The following is a 16,419-nucleotide window of genomic DNA, read 5'->3' as shown; positions in this document are numbered from 1 at the left end:
GGGGGGGGGGGGGGGGGGGTCCAATTAACAGTTACTATTAGGAACAATCGCCTAGGAGATAAAGATAATGACCAATCCTAATAACATTATGTCTCAAACTTCTCAGAGAAAAAGAGAGATAATTTACCTCCTGGCAGTGAGCAAAAGCTGTTCTGCATCGGCGTAGTTACCGTTCTCAATCAAAGAGCAAGCAGTGTTGAAAGCCATCTCAAAGCTGCTAGTTGGTTTGATCCTCCAAGTCTCCAACGCTCCTTTCACTTGAGAAGCTTTACCAGAGGAAACCAAACCGGCCACGAAATTGACATCTGCCGTTTCAATCTCCGAGTCCTTGAGCGTCTGATACACACCCACGCAAGCATCTGTTTTCCCCAGACGGTAGAGAATCTGAGCCTCCAAAAGCGAAGTCTCGGAATATCTCTCTCGGCCTCTTAAACACGCAATAGCCTCGTCTAGCTTGTTTTGACGGTACAAGCAATACGCCTGATTAAGAGAATCAATCAATAATAGAGAAACCGTTAAGAGCTATACAATCATTCATTTCGAGTAAACTAGAATGCACAATGTAGTTCGATTACTCTTATGGAAACTGACCTTTTGAAACCCTAGATCGATGGGAAGCTTGTGGAAAGAGTGAATGACGGAGAGAGCGTCGTCGATCTTATCGTCTTTGACAAGAGCCACAGCTTTGCATCCTCATCGGCAGGTGCAATCGACAAAACTGGAAAAAAAAACAATCACAATTTCAATTTCACCTGAGAATTGTAGGAGGGAGGTGGAGCTGAGTAGTGTGTACCTTGATCAGCGACCTTAACGGCTTGTTCGTATTCGGATCGATTGATGTGCCTATCGAGAGTGGTGAAGAGATCTTCGATTGCAGGGGGAGGCTGTGAGGTTTTGGGTTTCTCTTTCGATTTAGGAGCCATCGATGGCTTTGCTGGGAGAAGAAAACGGAGATGGAGCTAGAGAAAGGTTTGATGCATGTGTTGTCGAAGACGATACTCATGGGCTTTTAAATGGGCCTTTACCATGATCCATTTTTTCTCTAACGTCTCCACACGAAGATTATCCCGTCCGCCTATCACTTCCAGCCTTGAGGGGGACATCAGGGAGCCGAGGGACTCACTACACCTTCTAAGCTTTTCCCTCCCACTCCCAATTTTATTTCCCCGAGAGAGAAAATAGCGAAAATGTCAGAAAACGATGAAGGAAACGACAAGAAAACGCAAGGATCTAACCCTAAGAAGCTCAAACTCGTAACCTTCACCGGAGCCGCCGGGCTGTTAGGACTCGCCGTCAGTTTCGCCATCTTCGCTTTCAACTCTCACAAGCAAAAATCCAAAAAGAAAGGTACTCTCCCTCGCTTGCGCTTGCTTGAATCCATATCTCACAATGCTGACTACGGATTCTCGATTTAGGTCTTCCCGGTTGCGATTCTGTTTGCGTTAACCTATCCGCGAAGGAGATCCTCGATTTAGCTGACCAAATCATCTCCAATTCCACTCGAGTTCACGACGCTGTTGCCTCGGTTCCTCTAAACAAGGTAACTCGAAATCACTCGATTCACCAATATGGAAAAAAATGTTACTGACTTGAATGTCTGATTAATCTTGTAAGCTCTCTTATGAGAACGTTGTGTTGCCGCTGGCGGAGCTTGAAGCAAGGCTGCTTCCGCTTATACAATGCTGTGTGGTTCCTAAGATGTTATCTCCTCAGGATAATGTTCGTAAAGCTAGTGCTGAAGCTGAGCTGAAGATAGACGCTCATCTTCTCTCCTGCAGGTGTTTTGTGGATTCTTTTTTGATGGGGGCATGGAATGCTGTTTTTGAAACTGATGATCGTATCTTTGTGGCAAGCTTATCAGGAAACGAGAAGATGTTTACCGGGTTATCAGAATTTATGCTGCAAAGGGAGAATCAATTGCTCCTGACGCTAAATGCTATCTACAGTGTCTGGTAAGGAAAACTGAATCATATGATTTTTCTCTGGCTGTCTCAGATACTACTATATCACATGGTTATGGAGTTAAGCATCTCCCAAATGTATAATGTTCCTTCTGCGAAGTTGTTAGTTGTTACCAATTTTAATTTCCCTTTCACACTTCTGTAATTTGTTAGTCCATGACTTTGTACTGTTTGAAAGTGGATTGACCAGCTTTGAATTGCTTAACAACATGTCCACTTGCAAATTTGATACTTTTGAAGTTTTCTGATCCTCATGGACTAGCAAATATCACTCTTTTAGGGTTTAGTATTCATGATCTTCCTCCAGTTGCGCTAGAAGAAAGCGGATGGGATAATGAGCTTTATTTCATAGCAGTATAGCACGTTTGCGAGAGTTGCTTGCTGACTTAGTTGTTTTTGCTAAGCTGTGGGGGGTTTGAGTATTGATTTATGTTTTATCAGTGACAGGTTAGAGACTTCGAGGACAATGGTCTGAACCTTACTACAACAAAAAGAGAGGAAGTAGAGAGATTGAAAGATGAAATTGACGAGCTAAGCTTGCGATACGTTCAGAATTTAAATGAAGATAGTTCTTGTCTTTTCTTTACTGAGGCTGAGCTTGCTGGTTTGCCTGTAGAATTTCTTCAGGTGTTTAACCTGAATATTATTTAGCTTACTCTGTCACATGCAAATCCGTCACCTGTCTCGGACTTGACTTGTTCTGAACTATTTTTCATTTCTGCATTTCTTCCTGCAGAGTTTGGATAAAACTCAAAGTAAAGAATTTAAGCTCACCTTGGAAAGTAGTCACGTAGCAGCTATTCTGGAGTTATGCAAGGTAACAATTCCCATGTTCCTTTTTAATTGCCTTGCCACAGCAAATGTGGAAGATACATTTACTTCCAGTTCTTGATGCTAGCTTTGTATAACTGGAGAAGAATTTCAACATCTCTCTATGTTCAGGCCAACACATTCAAAGTTGTCTTTAAACAAATTTTGGCTGTTGTTTTAAACTTTGCAGATAGCCAAGACAAGGAAGACAGTGGCTATGGCATATGGAAAGAGATGTGGAGATGCCAATATTCCGGTGTTACAAAAATTGGTACTTGCATGTTTACTCCAGAAACCCTTGGCAAGAGCCTGCAGTAGACTTCTTAATGTTCTTGTCTTTGTAGGTTCAGTCGCGCCATAGATTAGCTCGCTTACTTGGTTATGCACACTTCGCTGATTACGCTCTTGATCATAGGATGTCAAAGACATCAACAACGGTTTGTGAAAGATCCTCCACGTGGTTTGTTATCATTCTTCACATCCTCGATTGTATACTGAGGCCCTTCTTGTGTCCAGGTGATCAGATTCCTGGAGGACATCTCTTCCAGTTTAACGGATTTAGCTATTAGAGAGTTTTCCATTTTGAAAGATCTGAAGGTAAATATAATGTTGGTATTTCATATATAATAGGTTATGCCTTTCTGAATACTTAACTTGTTGGGTTCTAATATCAGAGGAAAGAAGAAGGGGAGCTTCCGTTTGGCGTAGAAGATCTTTTATATTATATAAAGAGGGTAGAGGAGCTGCAGTTTGATCTTGACTTCGGAGATATCCGACAATATTTCCCTGTCAGTTTAGTCCTTTCCGGAATCTTTAAAATATGTCAGGACCTTTTCGGTTAGTTAAGAGTCTGAGCACTTGTACCTTTTGGGGTCTTAAATTTTTTTTGCTTTGTTATATGCTCATAACTTACTAATCTTATGATTTCTCTTTTCAGGGATAAAAATTGAGGAGGTTACAGAAACTGATGTCTGGTATTATGATGTTCAAGCTTTTGCCGTGTTTGACTCTGGGTCTGGAAAGCTTTTGGGTTATTTCTATCTTGACATGTTTACAAGGTCAGTCATCGACCTTAGCTCATCATTCGCTTCAGTTTCAAAGCCTCCAATTTATTTTCAGTCGTAAGCACAATTTTGTTGGACAGGGAAGGGAAATTTAGTCACAGCTGTGTGGTGAGTCTTCAGAACAATGCATTGTTCTCCAATGGTGCATGTCAGGTTACAATCTTACATCCATGTCGGATCTTTATTTGGAAGTGTCATGCAGTTCAAAAATATAAACAGAAACCTTTTCTGGCATTTATTTTGGTATTGTTTGTCCCCAGATTCCCGTGGCGTTGCTTATTGCACAGTTTTCAAAGGATGGTGGTGGTGAAGCTATGCCATTGGGATTCTCTGAGGTGGTTAATCTTTTTCATGAGTTTGGCCATGTGGTACGTGAATGAGATTTGTTACCACGTTTAAATCCTATGTTGCATCTTTTGTACTATATATCAAAGGATGTTTTGAAGTGATGTTCCTTGGTAACTATTGGCAAATAGGTCCAACATATCTGCAATCGTGCTTCATTTGCTAGATTCTCAGGCCTACGTGTTGACCCTGACTTTCGGGAGATTCCATCTCAATTATTGGAAAACTGGCAAGTAAACTGATATTTGTGTTAAGTATTTATGTATTAACACAAATCCTACTGATGGAATATAATTATGGTATCTCTAGGTGTTACGAGAGTTTCACCTTGAAGTTGGTATCAGGTTATCGTCAGGTGACTGCATTACACACCAAATTTGTTAAACTGGGATTTACTCATGTTGTCTTGGAGACTGATTAGTTTATTTAATTTGTTGGAATTGCAGGATATCACCAAGCCACTGGTTGATGAAGTCTGCAAAACACTCAAACGTTGGCGATATTCTTTCTCTGCACTCAAGTCGCTTCAGGAGATATTATACTGTGAGAAATCTCTCCACGTATCTTTCTTTAGGTTTTTTTTCTTTCTGAAACATCATCAAAATAGGCTTTTATTGCTACAGTCAAAAGTTGTCTTGATAGTTATATACTTCTCAACTTCGATTTATCTTAGTGTATCCACTTAAGTTTTTAAATTATTGGGACTAATGGTTTGTTAGGAAGAGCAGTAGATTTTGTGTGCTTCTTATTATAAGTTCTCTTAAGAGGCATTGAAGCAGTGCAAGAAGCTCATGATAAGGTACAATGTGGCACTGACTAATGATGCTTGAAACCTTGATGATAAGGTTTATTTGATCAAAAAATATATTCGGAGGATGATGTGGACTTTAGCCAGCTAATCAGGAGTCTTCATCCAAAGGTACAGGCAGAAACTCTCAAAGCAATCTGGTTTATTAGCAACGGCTATTGTCTTAAAATGTAATTGTGTCCATCTGTCTATAGGTGATGTTAGGGCTACCAGTGGTGGAAGGGACAAACCCTGCTTCATGTTTCCCACGTGCTGTAATTGGCTCTGAAGCAACGTGTTACAGCCGTTTATGGAGTGAGGTAATAATTTAGTTGCATTTGTGTTAATCCTCGCTGGTTTTTAATCTGAGAATCTGATTATTTGTTTTTCGACAGGTGTTTGCTGCTGATATATTTGCTTCACAATTTGGGGATGGGCATCCGAATCTGTATATGGGCTTGCAGTTCCGAGACAAAGTAAACGATAACTAGAAGAGTATTTGTGTTTATTCTTGAATTTTAGTGGTCTGTGACAGTGAGTATAACACCAGCTTTTCTTCTTTTAGGTGTTGGCCCAGGGAGGAGGCAAAGAAGCCATGGAACTTCTCACCAGTTTTCTTGGAAGGGAACCATCAACACAAGCTTACATTGAGAGCCGGACAAAGTATGGATTGTGATATCTGCGCATTTAACAGTAGGATGTTCTCTAATGAATCTGTCGGCTGATGAGAACTCAAAATGCTGTTTGCGAAACTGAACAAACATTTTGTCGTTGTCAGAGACGGCCGTTTTTTGGTGGAACCATTCATTTATTTTACCCTCCCAGATTACCAACCAAAAAGACGAAAGAGAAACGTTTGTCAAGTACACAAAACAAGGTCGTTGCGTTTGCCAATCACTAAGCCAGTTCAGAGATGTGTTTTACATTTATTCAAAGACAATGAAAAAGACAGTACATAGGAACCAAATACAAATTATGTTCTGGCAGGAGGTTCGGTGAATCAAATGCGGAGAAATATAAGAATTTGTCACAACAATGGTTTACCATAATAAATCCCTCACCTTGTGGATGACAGCATCAACCATGTAGAACCAAAATCTGCTCCAAGGAGAATCAAAAGAGAGAGACGTGAATACTCCAAGAAGTGTTGTAACATATGCTGCAGCCAAACTCCAGTACATAGACTCCATGTCGATTGTGCTTTCTTCGTTTTCCACAACATTATCTTGTGCGTCGCAGCTTCTATCGGTTGGTTTCCCACAGAGAAGAGGGTTACCTAAGTAGCTGTCTGTATCAAAGGTGTTAAACTGTTTTCCCTGTGGGATGACTCCCGATAAGTTGTTGAATGAGACATTAAATATAGCTAGGCTGCTCAGCTCTGTTAGTTGTGGTGGGATGCAACCTTGTAGTTTGTTGTAGGAAAGATCAAGGCTTTCCATATTCTTCATACCTGAAAAGCTTTCTGGTATACGACCTGATAATTTGTTGTGAGAAAAATTCAAGGTATAAAGTTCCATTAGACCTCCAAGCTCCACTGGGATCTCACCGCTCAGCTCATTGCCTGAGAGATCCAGTCCAAAAAATAATTCGAGGTTTTGACCCATGTAGTCATCGTACCTGTGTTTGGTTGCAAATTGTACTTTCATCAAGGTTGCGTCCCTGTAGTTGTATAAGGTACTAAACTGATCTAGCATAAGTAGAGATTTGACATATGCACCGACATAAATTTTTCTGGAAAAGGAAGCCGTTTCCATAAGAGAACTATCGGACGCTTTAGTGGAAGCAGTGGCGAAATCAAAAAAAGATGGCGTATCCTCTTTTCCCAAACCAACTGACGTATTGCCAAGGCATGAAGGTATGGATCCACACTCAGTCTGTTGTTAGAAAGATCTAGAAAGTGAGTGTTCCTTAGGCGGTCACACAACTGTCGAGGAATACGACCTGTCAAATTATTCCCTCTCAAAAGAAGAATACGGATACTTTGCATGTTGATGAACTCCGGAATATTCCCAAACAATCTGTTATTTCTGAGATCAAGTACAGTGACATTTCCTACCAATGTGTCTAGAATAACTCCTGATAAAATATTATCATGCAGGAGTAACACTGCCGGATAAATTGTTTGCAGAGAGGTCTAGTATCTGAAGACTAGACGTTCTGAACAACGAAATAGGTATTTCCCCTTCCAACAAGTTGTTCGACACCAGTAGTGCACTTATATCGGGAAATTCATCAAACCAATCTGGAATAACACCCGTGAGATTGTTGTTCGAGATGTCAAGCAAAACCAAAGATCTCATGTTCCGCAAACCTTGTCCAATCTTCCCAGTAAACTGATTGTTGTCCATATACAACACATGGACAAAAGAAAAGTTCGATGTTTCCGGAAAAACATCTCCACTTAGTTTGTTGTGTGACATCTTCAAGACTTCCAAGGAATAACAACCTTTTACAAAACTTTGTGGTAGCTGCCCATTGAAACTGTTGTGAGATATATCCATATATTCAATACTTTTGATGTTACCAAGAGACGATGGCACGTTTCCTTGAAAGCCGTTATTTGCTAGATTCATATAATTTAAGTGGGGAAGTATATCCACCCAATGTTCTGAGGAAAGATATGAGTGAATTCATTATCTGATATATTCAGGAAAAGCAGCTTATGAGCAGATTTTGGTAGCTGAAAACTCGTAAACGAATTATTCTGTAGAAGCAAATTTTCGAGCTTTGTGTTGTTAGCCAACAACCAACAAGGGAAACTTCCAGTAATTTTGTTGTCAGAGAGATCAACATGACGCAAATCCTTCTGGTGTAGGAGAAAATGAGGAACCTTCTCCAAATTGCAAGACCGTAGTTCTATAACATTCAACTGAAATTTTGGCTTCCAAGAAGTATTTGACACTACTTGAAGTGAGTTGGATTGTTAATCAAATGAGAAAACACCTTCGAAACTGTTACCAGACAGCAACAAGTACTCTAGGGATTCAAGGTTATGGATTTCAGATGGTAGCTTCCCAGACAGTTGGTTGGATGAGAGATCAAGAACTCTAAGCCCAGTCAAGCTAGTTAAGCATAATAAAGGAAACTGACCTACAAATTTGTTTTGGCCGATATTGAGCTCTTGCATATACTTCAACTCGCATATCCCTATGGTAATCAAATGAAAGACATTCACATTTTATAACCAATAGAGTTAAGGATTTTTATATAGACTTGCCTTGCAGTTCCATTGTTGCAGAAAAGTCGTTAAGATGTAGATCCAAAGCTTTCAGCTTCTTCAGGGCTGGTAAAACTGCAACAAAACCCCACAAAGGAAAACAAGAGCCTAATGATATCGTGCACAGCCGTTAAATCTCCACCTTAGAAAATAAACAAAGCATTTATCGACATGTACCTCGTATTGGTAAAGGGCCATTTAATCTGTTATCACTTAGGTCCAGCAATTCCAAGTTGGTCAAATCTTTGAGTTCTGAAAGGGATTTCAACAAAAAATATAAGAATGAAGCAAACTGAATTTAAGGCTAAGCAAATAATATATATATATATATTTTTTTTTTTTTAAAAATACTCAATTTAAAGTTCTAATTGATCTAACAAAAGATACATCCTCAAGAAATAGGGAATAGAAAAATATACCTTGAACAGGAAAAGGGCCATCCATGCTGTTGGTCCCTAGAAACAGAGCTTTAAGTGATGTAGCAGCATTAAGAAAGGGAAATATGCTGTTGGTGAATACATTTGTTGAGAGATCCAGAACCTCGAGGCTTCTTAATCTCCTTAGGCTTCTGAAACCTGCAAAAGAGAACCTTGCTAAGATATATAATAGAATGACATCATAGTTTACGCCAGTGAGTGAATGTGCGTGCAGATGAACTCTATGCACATGGAAAGGAAAAATAAGTCACCACTGGGATTGCAACGTGGGACACAAACATCTACAACTGTTTATGCATATACACAGAAAATCTCAGTGGCATAGGTATTTAACTTATACTATTTAAAAACAATGAACTATGATTTAGTTCATTTAGATTCTGTAGAGAAGCAGAACCCTAACAGGGAGCTAATATCAAAGATCCAATGAAACAAAACAAAACAAAACAAAACAAAAAGTTAAAAGCAAACGACTAGGAGAATTCCCGTATACCTTCCACATCATCAAAGAAGCCACTAAATACTGACGCGGATAAGTCAAGAATTTGGACTTCTTCAAAGGGATGCAGCAAAGAAAGATTTAGAAAACTAGTTCCGTAGAAAGTGAAACCAATTGAAAGGCTGATAACCCGCCCGCTTCTACCCCCTCCCACTGGCAGCAATCGCTCCTTGTGTCATTAGGCCAGGTAGTGAAAAATGAGTTGGTATTGTTACTTGGGAGATGGTGTTTCTTGAGGTCCAACAAACCCATTCTTTCTTTCTCAATACAGCTTTTGTATCCATGTAGCTGCCCCAATAATAATATCACCAGTATCAAGTATTGACCCAAGAAAAGCTTCCTCTCCATTGCAAACAAGATAAAAAGCAAATAAAATAAACTCACAAAGCAATGTGGGAATGTGAGTTCAACTCAAATGCCTACACGGTTATACAAATTCAACAAGAAACGTTGTATATTCAAAAAAGTCGGACCTAAAAGTCTTGTGACAAAGACATTTGCAAAGGGAGTGATCGGCTACCGTTTACTTTGGATTTTATGATAAGACAAGTCAAATGTCTTTGTAGGAACTGGTAGTAGTTTTAGTTTAGTAATTTTGTTTGTGTGAGGGATCATTTCACTATCGTTTACTTTGACTTGTATGTGAAGACTCTTTTGCGAAAGGTCTTCGTATAAGAATACTCATAATAGTTTGATATGTGTGACGTTGTCAGCAATTTTTACTTGGACCAACCATTACAACCAGTGTTATAGATATGAAACAACATGATTTAAATCAAAGCCAGCAAATCTTTAAACTTCCAAAGTCAAAAGTCAACGGAAGGAAGTTCATTTCCTGTTAGCTTAAAGCGGACGGTAAACATACAAGTCCTCAAATTGATAGTTTGGCCGAGTGGTCTAAGTCGCCTGATTTAACCTACAGCTGTCAACATTATTTAACCAAATTTTAGCAAAAAAAAAGCATACATGTCCTCGAAATTCAAATACAAAATAAAACGAAAAACTAAAGTTTCACAGAAACAAACAAATCAGACACCCTGAATATTAGAGGAAGATAACTGAAAAAAAAGAAGGAATAGAACGAGAGAATCAGCAAAATATACTATCTTCTTAGAGTTGTTTGAATCAGCACCGATCCATATATATTGGAGACTCCATTCAAGATAAGAGATTTAGCTTTGTAACTTAACAAAAAAAAAAAATCAATGAGCCAATTTTGCTTTAAATTTTTTTGAATACGTAAGCGACCGCTTCTGCTTCGGGCCTGGTCTGAATATTAGACTGGTTTGAATATTACAATGGTAACCAAAATCTCTATATATATTTATATGTATATATTTTGTTACTATTAAAATCATACCACATTTGTCCTGTATTTTGCTATTTAAAATTTTAGTTTGATTTTAATTAAATAATTTAATTAGACTGGAAGTGAATTTGCTGACTTAATCAAATAAAAATGTATTAGTCCAGTTGACTTGCAAAGTAGCAGCCAGCCACTCTAATCTTACAATACTAAAAAGAGGATATAATCGACATTCAGCCTATCCACGTATGCAAATAAATCCAAACCAATAAGAAAACACGATTTTGACACGTCCTTTATAAACATCAAAAACCGGACCTAATCAATTGGACATTACAAAACTTATACTGAATCATTTAAGTTAAAGCCCACCTACCACTTTCCAGTGATTGCTTCAGTCTCTTTCATCCGTAACTCTGCAGATCGGACCTCTGTTTACGTTTCGTTATACCACACACTCCTCCTCATTCAATTCCATCCTTTAATCATATCTTCATGAGAGAACCGGTATCCTTTCACCTCCCTTTGTTTCTCCTGTTATATAAAACTCCTCGACTCTCACTTCGATCTACTTTCTGCGACCTCATATTCATCTAATGGTGCTCCACGATATCAGCATCAACTCAAACCAGGTACAGCCTCCGGAATTTCAAGCAATGGCTATGAAAATCTGTTCAAATCTCAGCCAAATTGGGCATCCCTGAATTACGAATAAATAGTTATGCTTTTCTGGTGATTTCAGGCAGTAGTTGGGAAGCTCTTAGAAGACGGTGAAACCAGTTCCACAGTCCACATATCAGATTTCTCATAGGTTTGCTCTAAGATTGATTTCATTAACAAGATATCGTTGATCACTGAGATCAGTGCATTTGCTGACTTTTTTACACTGTCTGTCTCTCTTTTATCTCCTGAAAGACTGTAAAACCAGTTCTATGTTAATATGGACTCCACTTCTTTTGTTCAAACTTTTAGTGAAAATTAGAAACAATAAGCATCTGAGTAAATATAATCAATGGGCACCACTCACCCATGTTTCTGATTTTTAGCAGGATTCAACAAACCTGTAAAAGACAGTGATTTGCTGTAAAAGGTGAGGATCTTTTTGTAATGTTTCCTGTGGATCTATGTTTATTTACTAACGCCAGGGAAGGGCAATAGGATTTGAAATTGTTGTTTGATCAGTTGATCTGATCTGATTTGCTTTGATATTGTTTTGTTTATACTGTGATAGTTAAAGATCATGCCCGTGTGGGAGTAGGCCAGTCGAAGAGCTGTTCGAGCTGCCAAAGCAACATGAAAAGTATAGTATTCACTACACCAAAGGTACAATTCAGATGCCTTAAATTGCGTTTCTCGATTTATCTATTCATGTATTTCTTCTCTTATGGAACTCTTTCATTTCCTCTCATTTTTTTCTTTATTATGATGTGTCTCAAGATTCTCAACTATTTATTGGTTAGTCTTCGTCTGAGTTACTAAAACTAATACATAATAATGTTCAACCAGCAGTGAGTGAACTAACAACTTAGTAATACAGTATCATATAATTAATAATTTGACCAGAAGAAAACAAATAGCTAAATCTAAACTCAAAATTTGTTTTGTTTCGGTGTTAAATCTTTCTTGGAGCTTGGACTTTATTGTCACTAGACTCACTACCTCTTCTTAACTTCTGATAACCAAGTTTGAATTTATATTGCTAACTATATTTCCGTCCCGTTCCAAGTGGTTGTATTCTAGGTGGTAATAGGTACAGAAGATGGCAAAAGTAAAAGGAATCTGCATATTTTACTTGAGTACGTAACTAGGAGAAGCTTTCAGTATGGGTATGGGAGTTTGAATTGAGCAGTCAAAAGTATACGTGGTCATATACGGTGGTATTATATAGTGATTTTGGTTTTGAATATATAACAATCACACTTCCTTCCAAGTGCTTAGTGGCTTAAAAAGAGTGGGGGTTAGATACCTATGGTGTCCGTAAGATGACAATTGGATAGGAAACTTGAAACTTGGGACATGGTCTTTGAGATATTCAAGAATAAAAAGTATAAATGCACTAATCAATTTACAAAGTTGTGGTAAGAATGTGTGATTAATTTAATAGTTTTTTGGCGCTTTGATAATGTTTTTCTGGTTTTATTATTGAGCTAAAGAAATAAAAACCAATACGTAGAAAATGAATATCATGCTAATAGGTGATAAAAACGATTAGTTTATTCTAATAAATTTATAACAAGAGACAAGTGTCTATGAAAAACTCTTTAGATATGGTTCAAAACAAGATATTGACAACGTAGGTGTGGGAACCGACCGATATCTTATCTACAGTCTTGAAATTTATAGAGGATGCAAATAGTTATGAAATCAACTGCGAAGCTGTTGTAAGCTATACAATTTAAACAAATAAAGATGGACGAAAACATAACGATTTGACAGATTAGCTAAGACCTGATTTACTTCACCGATAAAAAAGCGACCAAAAAACTCTCTCAGGCACGTTATACGAGACCAGTCTCTAACCGCTGACCTTGTTCCTTTGCCTCCTATCAGAGCATCTCCAATGTACACCTCTATATTTTTCTCTAAAATAGAGATCTCTATTATAGAGGTAAAAATGCTCCAATGTATGCCTCTATAATAGAGTTCCTCTATTTTAGAGAAAAATATAGAGGAAAGTTACTTTTTGCATCTATATTTAAAAGTAGAAATATCATATCTCTATATTTTCCCCTATAAATAGAGAAACTCTATTATAGAGGCATACATTGGAGCATTTTCACCTCTATAATAGAGTTTCTCTATTTTAGGAAAAAATATAGAGATAGAAATAAGGGTGGGTTGGAGATGGTCTTAACCAACAGTTTCTTTCCTGTTTGGGCTTGTTTTGTCGCTGACCCATTCTGAAAACCTGCGGATTTTTCAAATCTTTTCTACTTAAAGTCAAAGCACAGCATTACTAAACGGTCCATCAAATCCCAAAAGTGCCTCCGACCAAAACCTCGCCGGGTTCAGCCCCCGACTACCGTCGGCGGGTCAGCCAGGGTCTCCCCTGTGCCAGTATAGAGTCCGCTCGTAGTCTCTCTTATCTCATAACGCAGGCATGTTGGAGTCTTGCAGGAGAGCTCAACCTCCTTCTGTGAAACTTGCTCCTGACAGTTACACCGGAAAGACTAGCTATTTGGGTTACGATAACCTCCATTAACCTGCTCTAAGCTCGATGGTTCCATAAATTCCCATAAAGCTCCAGTGAACATATATACTACTTTTACTCTGTCGTCTCGAACAAACTTCAAGGTTAACAACAAATCCAACTACTTGCTAGCAGGAGATGGCAAGACGCTACTCCCGCTCAGAGAAAGAGAAATGACCTGAGGCCCCGAGTTCTCCCCGAAAACGCTCCCCCATCAAGATTCCTGCAGGCAACAACGATGCCCTGATTGCTGACAACAAGCTCACGGTAATTGGAAGAGTTACTAACCCCCAGTTCCAACACCCTAGAGCGGTGGTGGCCCGGATGCCGCAGGTCTGGAATCTGGAAGGTAGATTAGAAGGCAGAGACTTAGGCCCTGAACGCTTCCAATTTCGTTTTGAGTCGGAAAACGACCTCCTAACAGTCTTAGCTAAGGGGCCCTATCACCACAAGAAATGGATGCTTCTCCTCCAAAGATGGGAGCCGACCATCTCCCCAACCTTTCCCTCAATGATCTCCTTTTGGATCCGGATTCACGGCATTCCACTCCACCACTGGACAGATGAAGCCCTCTATGCGATAGGGAAGGCTTTAGGACATGTCTCCACCAAGGACGTTAGAGAGTCCCGTATAAGGGTGGCTCTGAACGGTCTTCTACCCCTAGAGATGAACTCGGAAATCCAGCTCCCCTATGGGGAAGTTATGGAAGTGTCTCTCCTCCACGAAGAGAATGACTGCCCAAGAAGACCCCATGGTAACGCCCCACTGAAAGATAGAAAGTTGGGTATTACTCAAGCTTTGGCTCTAGAGCGTATTGAAGCTGAAAAACGGCGCCATGATGAGAGACAAGGGTACAAAACCCTTGACGCACGTTGTCCAGGCCAGCTAGAAGGAAAGGCGGCTCCACCTCGCCAGTCTCACCATTCCTCTGAGAATAGAGGCCACTATGAACTCTCTCGTCGAAACAACTCAGAGCACACTGAACGCTCAAATATGTCTCAAATTCCATACGGACGTCGGATCTTAACTCTATACAGGCCCCGATTCCTTTCAAGAGACAGCCTACGACATGCTTCACCAAACTCTCGATCATTTACCTCTCAGAGATTTCCCCCGAGAACCAGAGCGAAGAACTATCGCATCGTCCTCTCCGTCTCACCCATCGGGCAACTCTAACCAAAGACGTTATGATCCGAATACCCACCAGTCTCCCCCACAATTGCATACTAAGAAGGTCATTACAAACGTTAACGAGGGGGTAACACCCGCGGGGTCTGAGAGATCCCGGGAAAGACGTTCACCGCTGGAAAGGATAGCTGATCCGGACCTCAGGGAACAACTACAACGTCGTAGTACTCCCAGTAGAGATTCAAGCAGACTCCAAGAGGTCGAAATACTCTCCGACAATACACAACTGCGGGAGATGGCCGTCGCCAACACCACTACTTCTCCCCCTCCTCCAACAATTGATATGGGACATGGCTCAAACAAAACACCAGCCTCCCAAAGGCTTGGAGGTCTTTCTACGCTGGGAAGCAGGGAACGCACGCGAGCTGCACTAGCTAGTGCAATTGCGATATCAGTGGAGGTAGCCCCTACGATAAGCAAAGCAGAAACTAAACGCAGAACACTGAGGGTTACTCCCAAAAAAAGAATTCTCCGGAGTCCTGTGCGTGGAACCAAAGCTCGAAGAACTACCACTACCAGAACGACAAACCCACCGAGGAAGAAGCTTTGCTTAGAGAAAAATAACCCCAAAACGGGGGATAAGGCCAGACTGAACAATACCCATGCAACGTCAGTGAGCAACAATTCGGTGTCAATACCGACAAAGAGGATCATGGGGATGGGTTTTTGTTCCCTCCTCCATCTCTTCCTTAGCTATTATGAGCTGGAATTGTCAAGGGATGGGGAACCCCTTCACAATTCGCAGAATCAAGGAGATATACAAGAGTATCTCCCCGGATATCATGTTCCTCATGGAGACGAAGAATGACGATGAGTACATTAAATCAAAGCTCCAATCTCTCCACTACACTAATTACTTCTCAGTACCACCAGCTGGGACAGGAGGTGGACTAGGGCTACTATGGAAAGACAACATCACAATTGAGATACTAGAATCATCTCTCAATATCATCGATGCAAAGGTATCTTTCAAAGGAACTTATTCTTTTATCTCTTTTGTCTATGGTGCCCCGGCTGTGGAAAACAAAGCTGCGTTCTGGTCAAATGTTACACGAATCGGCGAAGGCAGAGACTCTCCCTGGTTGTTAACGGGAGACTTTAATGAAATCCTTGACAACTCGGAGAAAGTAGGCGGCCCATTGCTGTGGGAGGGATCTTTTACGAGTTTCCGAACTTTCGTGTCCTGCAATGGTTTGTGGGATCTGAAGCATTCCGGAAACCACCTCTCATGGCGTGGAACGCGACATCTCCACTTCATTTGCTTGCGGCTAGACCGCTCTATGGTGAATTGTGCATGGTCTGAAAAATTTCCGATGGGAAGAAGTTGTTATCTCCGCTTTGAAACCTCGGACCATAGACCGCTCATAACTTATTTCAATACTTCTGCGGCAAGGAAAAAAGGTCTTTTCCGTTTTAACCGAGCGCTAACGGAGAACGAAGAGATAGCAGATGTGGTTGACGCGGCATGGAACCACGACCCCCTGGCCTCGGTTATCGCCAAGCTTAACGCCTGCAGAAGAGGCATTATACAATGGACAAAGGACCGCAATCAAAAAGCGAACCAAATCATTCACACTACTCAGGCTGAGTTGGATGAAGCCCTGTCCTCAGCCCC

At 40.2% G+C, this 16,419-nt stretch overlaps 2 protein-coding genes and 2 pseudogenes across 2 annotated transcripts; 2 read left to right on the top strand and 2 right to left on the bottom strand.

Annotated features, from left to right (window-relative positions):
- Positions 1-980, bottom strand: part of LOC106300277 — a 3,323-nt pseudogene extending 2,343 nt beyond the window's left edge.
- Positions 981-1,063: 83 nt separating this feature from the next.
- LOC106300276 (probable thimet oligopeptidase) lies at positions 1,064-5,778 on the top strand. Its single transcript, XM_013736385.1, has 20 exons — positions 1,064-1,347; positions 1,416-1,540; positions 1,615-1,778; positions 1,862-1,952; positions 2,409-2,588; positions 2,698-2,778; positions 2,962-3,042; positions 3,116-3,208; positions 3,288-3,368; positions 3,446-3,608; positions 3,709-3,829; positions 3,916-3,988; positions 4,096-4,203; positions 4,312-4,409; positions 4,490-4,535; positions 4,627-4,723; positions 5,026-5,099; positions 5,183-5,287; positions 5,363-5,443; positions 5,533-5,778. Exons 1-20 carry the CDS (start codon positions 1,188-1,190, stop codon positions 5,641-5,643), a joined length of 2,133 nt encoding a protein of 710 aa, XP_013591839.1. The 5' UTR covers positions 1,064-1,187; the 3' UTR covers positions 5,644-5,778.
- Positions 5,779-5,944: 166 nt separating this feature from the next.
- On the bottom strand, positions 5,945-9,468 carry LOC106297993 (annotated as a pseudogene).
- A 4,472-nt stretch (positions 9,469-13,940) lies between these two features.
- LOC106297991 (uncharacterized protein At4g02000-like) lies at positions 13,941-14,792 on the top strand. The gene has a single exon (XM_013734105.1). The coding sequence runs from the start codon at positions 13,941-13,943 to the stop codon at positions 14,790-14,792; it is 852 nt and encodes a 283-aa protein (XP_013589559.1).
- Positions 14,793-16,419: the final 1,627 nt, after the last annotated feature.

Source organism: Brassica oleracea, chromosome C6 (genome assembly GCF_000695525.1).
Source record: "Brassica oleracea var. oleracea cultivar TO1000 chromosome C6, BOL, whole genome shotgun sequence".
NCBI lineage: Eukaryota > Viridiplantae > Streptophyta > Magnoliopsida > Brassicales > Brassicaceae > Brassica > Brassica oleracea.
Note: the sequence above shows the minus strand (reverse complement) of the source record. Positions and strands in the feature narration are given on the sequence as shown.